General features: G+C 48.7%; 1 protein-coding gene across 1 annotated transcript in view; it reads right to left on the reverse strand.

Annotated features, from left to right (window-relative positions):
• Nucleotides 1–4,818: 4,818 nt before the first annotated feature.
• LOC119092904 (uncharacterized) overlaps nt 4,819–7,500 on the reverse strand; it is a 3,550-nt gene continuing 868 nt past the window's right edge. Inside the window, exon 3 of the mRNA XM_037215806.1 lies at nt 4,819–5,549. Within this exon, the coding sequence (XP_037071701.1) occupies nt 5,102–5,549 (448 nt within the window). The 3' untranslated portion in view covers nt 4,819–5,101. The remainder of the gene's footprint in view (nt 5,550–7,500) is intronic.

A 7,500-nucleotide genomic window follows, 5' to 3' on the forward strand; every position in this document is an offset into this window, starting at 1 on the left:
GCTAGATGCAAGCATTGTGATGATTTTCGAATGCATGGTTCACCTACGTTACACGTCAGAGAACCACACGTCGCAAGAACGTGCGGCGGAAGCGAAGAAATGCGTAGCGACTCAAAACACAAATACAAATTTTGAAGTTGTATGCAATGCAAAGCACTTTTAGGAGAACATCCACTCCTATGTGGACCAGCCCAGCCAAGGAGATCATGTAACGAAGGGAACACGGCTCGACGGCCGTTCCAGAGTGCGAGCACTCCCGGATTCACCACTGCGGTCCACGAGCTGCTGATCCACTAGCCACGTGTTATGCTGCAGCCCATGTCCTCTGGTTACGATGTTTCAGCCCATGACCTCTGGTTACGATGTTTCGGCCCATAACCTCTGGTTACGACGTCCTTTCAACCATAATTGAGTCACACAACACTCAGAACAAGGGAAGTCTCCGCTTCCCTTGAAGCCGGTTGGGGACGCCAACTGGCCAGGAATCTACCCGCTGCGGGAGCTCGGCGGCGACGGGGGCGCCTGGCTGCCACTGCGCTGTCCATCGGGAGCAATGGCTCTCACTTGAGAGAGCGCAGGCGCGTCCCCGGACAGCAGAGCCGCTGATGGCGGCCACGGACCCAGCGGACTCCACATTTGTATGAGGCTTTAAACTGAGATAGCTTTCTTGAATCATTCGGTGCAGATCAGAGCGCTGCCCATCTTAAGACCCTGGAGTTTCCAGCTTCTAGTCTTTCGCCTAATTTCTGAGCTATGCACTCGCGAAGACGCGCGACTTTTTCGGGAAGGCTATTTTAAGGATATCCAGGCATCCATGACGTCAGAAAAACATAATCAAAGTGTTGCCATTTCACTGGCCATGTGGCGGTTCACTGGCACAACAATTATTGTCTTTCATGTCTGGCGCCCGTGAGCACCATTTGCCGACATAATGACCGTCTATTTACACTTAATCGATGTGCAATCTATGCATCACTTTAACGCTGCTTGCAACTAGTTTCATAAACAGATAATGTCGTTGAATTGAGGCGTAGGGTGTACCTTTCTGGGGTTTTACCTCTAATCTGGCTGCAGGAAGTAAATAGCAACTATTTACGTCAACGCCCGTAAAAGTATGATATTTACGGAGCATTTCAACTAGTCTGAGTTAATCTATACTTCACCAGGTATCCATCAGATTACATAAGCGCAGCTGACTTGACCGTGGAGTAGACATTCACCCCGGAACTGAAATAGATTAAAAATATGCTCTGGTCTGTCCTAAGATCATCATTAGTAATCATAAAGGAGCCGGCGCATGGCCGTGCAAGAGCGAAGGATTAGGCCATTTAGACCGAGGATCAGCCTGCAGTGAGACATTGCTGAGACGTGAAGCGATGCCAACATCACACGGGCGGTTGAGTTTGCATATATGAGAAACTCAATGCAACTGTAGTTCGTACAGATTTCTGGGCATCGCAAACATAAGAACTGTGGTCGAAAAAGCTGGCAGACCGTTATAAAAATCAATCTCTCTCCCACATGACGCGCATTTCACTGGATCATTTTTTCACTACTGTGACATGAATACACATTTTGTGTTAACAAGACACACAACATAGAGTAGGCGTAAAGTCAGCTATTTTAAGAAGATTTTGTCGTTGTTGTGCATAGTTTCTAGATACGTAGCACAAGAAAGCTCAGGGTATGGATGTACGAAACACGAGTACATTTTGTTTTACTTCTTCGTATAGTGAAACAATACCAATAATTGTACACTTTCTGCATTCCAGCGAATTACAAAAGTGATCGTGATTATTCTTTGATGTAATTGTCACACAAATCACGAATGCATCATCGAGTTAATCCATAAATGACCAGATTTTTTAAGTCACCTTTAAGATATTCCTGGATTTTTAATCAGCATGCTAGCCTTTTGGGGCCAAAGCAATAGCAAGGTTGCCATGGGAACGACCGTTTGTATCGCTATTGAAATTGCTTCACTTCGGTATTTTACGATTAATTTCCAAGGAGCCATGCCAAGTTAATCACGCCGGCGAAAGAAATAGGGAGTTACGTCGAAAATACTTCGACTAGCAGGGAGTAAGTAGGAACTTCTCTTTATGAAACCGGATGTTGATTATCGGTCATATAAACTAAAGCCCTTTCGACCATCAATGATCATTTAAAGGCTATGGGATGAAGATGGACAACGGTGAGGCAAGTCTACACGCGCCTGGGGGGCTAAACGCCGAGAGTTAACCCGCGCAAGGGACCGCTCTGCAGGGTATGCGTCGTGCACCCGGTCGGGGTTCCTCTCCAGGTTGCCTCTCGGCCCACCCGTTCTGGCTTCACTTCGCTTTCATTATCATCCTTATTTCTCTCCTTATGTCTTACAAAACACTTTTCCGCGAGATGGCGTGGCGTGCGGTGTATCTATCCTCCGCGGGCCACGTGCTGCGTTTTCCAACGCGCGAGTAGGTTCTCAATTTGCTGCCATGAGATCAGCAGCCTAACAGCCTGTAACATGACCGCGGTCGCATAAAGTTTCTATGACGTCATTACTGCCGAGACAACTTTGACATAAGCTCCAAATATACCTTTCGTACTTTTGCGGGCGTGTAACTCAGAAACCAGATCGCTTGGGTCTTAAAAAGGACATGACCTTAAACTGCATCAAAAGGTCCTCAAAATAGCTATTTCAGTTCAAAACGTCCTACAAATGTGGAACATTCTCTTGGGCCGCACTGTACCATTTGACGTCACTCGTCGGCTGAGGCGGGCGAAATCGGCTCCGGTAGTCCGTATCCGGCAGTATCCGAATCATCATGTGAAGGGTTGCGAGGAAGTGGGACAGTGTCCCAACCCGTGGATCTCACGCACGCTGACTTCATTGACACTGGGCCTTATGACCAGTGCTCTGTATTAACTCTGCACCTTTCAATACGCATCCGATATAAGGCCAGGGCAATCAACACTGTAATGCCTCTATACAGCATAATGAGCCCCAAAATTCCCCAAGCGGGACTTCCTTGACCAGTTGAGAATTAACTTCGTTTGCTTGTGAATTCTTTGCTATTACGAACAATTGTTCTTGGTCGTCTAGGCTCAAAGGCGTCCAATTTGATGTGTTTTTGTTGTTAGAAAACTGCATCCGCTCGGTCGGTTATGGATTCCTTCGGAGCCTTTAGGTTCCCTGGACATGTTTCATGGGGGTATGGTCCCGTGCCTCAAGATTTGGCCAAATTTGACGCGGCGGCCCCGCGCCGGTCGGAAACTATTCCGGAAAAATCTTCGGGGGGGGGGGGTCAACGTGACTCCCACCCCAGCGCGTGTTAAGTCACAGCTCGGTCTCCGGCGTTGGCAGCGCTGTCCAGCCTGTAGAGGTCGTTGATGGTGTGGTTGCTTGAGCTTGGGCCGTGGCAATGGTTTTGGAAGCTGGGGACTGAAGCTCCCCACCCAAATCAGAGCCCAAAAGCGAGACGGCCCATTGGTCGTCTCCTTTACCACAGAATGGATTACTTACAACGCTGATGCGCATCCCTTTTCTTGACGTAGCACAGGCGCTGTAACGGAGACCTCGTTTGCGTAAATATTGCATGCGTTACCTTCTACAATCACCATCCAATTCACATCTTAGTCTCCAAATAGCGTGACGGTGTGCTAAGCCGGGGTTTAGTTTGAACTTTATATCAATACTCGAATCACTCGTCAAGCCTCGTTCACTGGTCGCGCCGCGGCTCTGTAAACAACACGTAGCCGTACCTTGGACTGTGATAACATCACAGAATATGATGCCGTTGAAAATGTTTAATACACATGGCCGTGCACCCTGTGAAGCAGTCTGAGTTCTTTCACGGCCCATTTAAACCTATGACGTAGGTGAAGCCTTGCGGCTCAGGACTACTCACCTTCGCTGTGATTGGGCCGTGTGCCTCCAGACGAGCCACAAGATGGTCTATATCCCCTTCGTTCACCAGCTGTACGTCCTGTTTGTTCATGGTCGGACCGAGCATGAGCCCTCACCGCCCCTGGCGCGCCGATAAAGCCGACTGACAGCTGCCCGTTGGCGTCCCAGACCCATGGTGACAAGAGGCCCTGCTCCGATCCGATAGTGTCAACACCTGGTCTTAGAACTCTCCCTCTCAAGGCCGTTCTCGGCTGCAGGCGACGGCGGACCGTCCTGGCACGCTGCTTGCGCCAAGGTCGGGGTGTGCAACGACCACAGAGCATGTGTCCTCCATGGCCTACAGCGCACCTTACCGCGAGATGGCGTTGCGCGCGGCACATCTACCCACCTCGGGCCGCCTGCTGCGTTTTCCAATGAGCGAGTACGGTTTTTGTTTGTCACGTTTTGCCTTGGCGTACGCTCCGGAAGTGCGCGCCAAGACGACCTAGCACCTAGCGAACACGCTACGGGACGAGTTTGACCACATTATGCGAGGCACCGTTTTAAACTCGGAAACGCCATGTCGTTCGATGCCAATTTATTTCGACGTTTGATAGTGCCGTCACAGCCATGTTTGAGAATGGTTGTAAACGCTGTGTACGCATAGAAGTATTCAGGGTTGTCGATTTCTCAAAATTGTTGGGGGACAGAGTCTTTGGATGCTACCGTATAAGGAACGTTGCGTTGAACTTCTCGGATATTACCCATTTTTGTTTCTGGCATGCAATGATATATATATACATACATACACATGCACATGTTATATATTATATATATATATATATATATATATAGGTGTGTGAAGCATATATGCATAAAAGCAACGGCAAAGTCAAGGTAGCCTCAGCGCTGGCTAACGTGCGATCAGCCGCACCGAATTCGCGTCACCGGCTTCGGACAACATGCCACCTAAGCCGAGCGCGAGTGGCCTTCCGTCGTCTGGCCAAATCACACCCAGCCTCGCTTCCATTCCCACTATTAAAACCCAGACCGTCAGCTGTTAATCATGTTAATATCCATATATATATATATATATATATATATATATATATATATATATATATATATATATATATAGACGCTTCAAAGCTTGTATTTATAAATTTTGACCGGCAGTTATACGCGCTACGATGACGTTTTCGTCGGACCGCCCGGCTGCTGGACGCCATCATCTTACACTGTTTCTTGCGTCGCACCGACTTCTGCTGGATAGACTTGCGCCCAGAACACGTTGCAGACCGAACTGTAGCCTAGCGGTTTCATCATGTTCATCACGGACGGCACGGCGGTTGCGACCAGGCAGGGCAGGCGGCGCTGCAGGAAGAGCCGTGTGAGCTCGGCCATCGCCAGCCGCGCCAGGCCTCGTCGCCGGTGCGACTCCAGCGTGTGCAGGAAGCCCAGAAACGCGTTTCTGTTGAGCAGCACCCAGCAGACGAGCTCGCCGTCAGGTGATGACGCCACGTCATTGTCGACGGCGACGAACACGCCGACGCTGAGGCCCACCGTCATGCCGTCGCGCATCACACCGTCGGCATCGGGGGTAACCGCGGTGTACGGCCAGAAACGCTTGACGGTGTCCAGGTGTATGCTGTTCAGAGGCCTCACGGAGACGCCCGGCGGGCTGTGAACGAGGGTCAGGCGGGCATACAGTCTGCGGAAGCATCACCTGTCGACCGCGCGTGACATCCCCCTGACGTTAGTACATACAGTGAGCAGGGTGGTTCAGTACCCGTGGGTGAAGATTACGGCAACATTTATATGCAACTATTTCAGTTATGTTGACCCGGCACCGTATGGGGTATTTCGTCAGCTGCAACCTCCCGGGCGTAGACCTTCCCCCAGATATCTCGGAATAGCATCGACCGATTGGAAACATTCAAGTGGCAACCAGCCATTCCGGAGGAGCTTTACCCATGATCTGTAGACATAATGCGGCTGATGACATCGCAGGCAACGTAGGACCGCACAAATATTCGTACGATTTGCTACGGCCCTGTTGGTGTTTGGTCGTACTGTTGCTCCTTGTCGTATATCTTTTCACTCGACACCAATACAAAATACTCGACATTCTGGCGCTTCAGAATCTCGTCATGATATTAGCAATAGTGTAGGTGGTCTGCTCATTCCTCGTCTCTGATTCTTTGGGGGCATTAACACGCGCCTGGGTGAGGCCAGTTTGACCCGCGAACGCTTTTTTCCAAAATGACTTCCGTACGACGCGGTCAAGTGGCGCCAAAACTTGGCAAACTGGAGGCAATTTATGACAGATGTTTTTGTTCACAAGATTGAAATGTGCCCTGTAAGGTCGGTGTCCCATTGCAGGTCAAAAGCAGGCTGCTTCTATCACCGAAGTAGCATTCTGCTGTACCGTTCAACTGCACGCGAGAACAAGTTATTGGACGAGACCATACATCTCTGGAATCGTTTGTGATACACTTAGGCAAGCAAATTTAGGATTGCGACACATCACCTTGGCCTTTGGTCAGCTTTGAAGATAAGACCGAGTCGAACCCAATCTCCTTTTTACGGGAGTGCTTGCGTTATGGGGAAGTTTTTAATGATCATTTTGATTTTAATAACAGCGAACATAAGAGACTTTTCTCTGAACTTCTTACATGTCAGACTAGATCACTGGCCTAAAATGACGCAGAGCAACATGTTGTCTAGAGGAACATACCACCTATTATAATCACTGACACTCGTTGAAATTGAAAACAATACAGCAAACTCATAGGTTTTTAGCCACCACGACCCTTTAAATGTCGAGGAAGGCCAATGAATCGCAATAACCGCTAACGGCATTTAAGTCACTCGACGCAACGACATATAAGTATGTAGTGGCTGCATGAGGAGCTCTGAGGACACCTTAAAGACAATTCAAAAATTCTTTTCACCCTAAGGTCATGACCTAAGAAAATCAAATCTGGATACACATGAGTTCACATACAAGGCCACCCCACTCTGTACATTTGGTGCCCCTAGCTTGGGATCAAATTGAGCCCCTCCTTAGCAAAGATAATCATACAGTCACCCGGACGCATGTTAACACGCGCCCGGGTGCCCTGCTGGATTCCTTTCTCTCGGGTGGGGGTCAATCCCTCCCCCCCCCTTTGAGATCCCAGGAGCTAGGAGAGCTAAAGACACAAAATCCACAAGGTGTGTTGGTCTGTAGGTGGTCTTACTTAGGTCAATATCTGAGGTTGCTAGGTCATGACCTTCGGGTCAAATGTGGGAAAAGAAGGTCAAATTCTAGGCTGGTGTCCAAGTCGTCCTAGAACCTAGATACCTGTTTTTTTCCTAAAGGCCACATGCTCATGTAAGGTTACTGACCTGGTTTGATATTTCGCAGGTCATGGTGAACAAAATCATAAAAGACCGAGTTGAATTTTCCATTCGAATAAGCGACAAACGTAACGCTAGGTAGTATGTTCCTAAAAACAAAATGTTTACCTGGATCATTTTATATCAGTTACCTTTTCTGACCTTTACGAGATCCTTTGAAGATGCATAATGCTGTTCCCATTATCAATAAATTCGAAGTGAGAACCAGAAACTGCGCCATTTGGCAGGTC

This window comes from Pollicipes pollicipes, unplaced genomic scaffold, assembly GCF_011947565.3.
Source record: "Pollicipes pollicipes isolate AB1234 unplaced genomic scaffold, Ppol_2.1 Scaffold_3629;HRSCAF=4262_pilon_pilon_pilon, whole genome shotgun sequence".
NCBI lineage: Eukaryota > Metazoa > Arthropoda > Thecostraca > Pollicipedomorpha > Pollicipedidae > Pollicipes > Pollicipes pollicipes.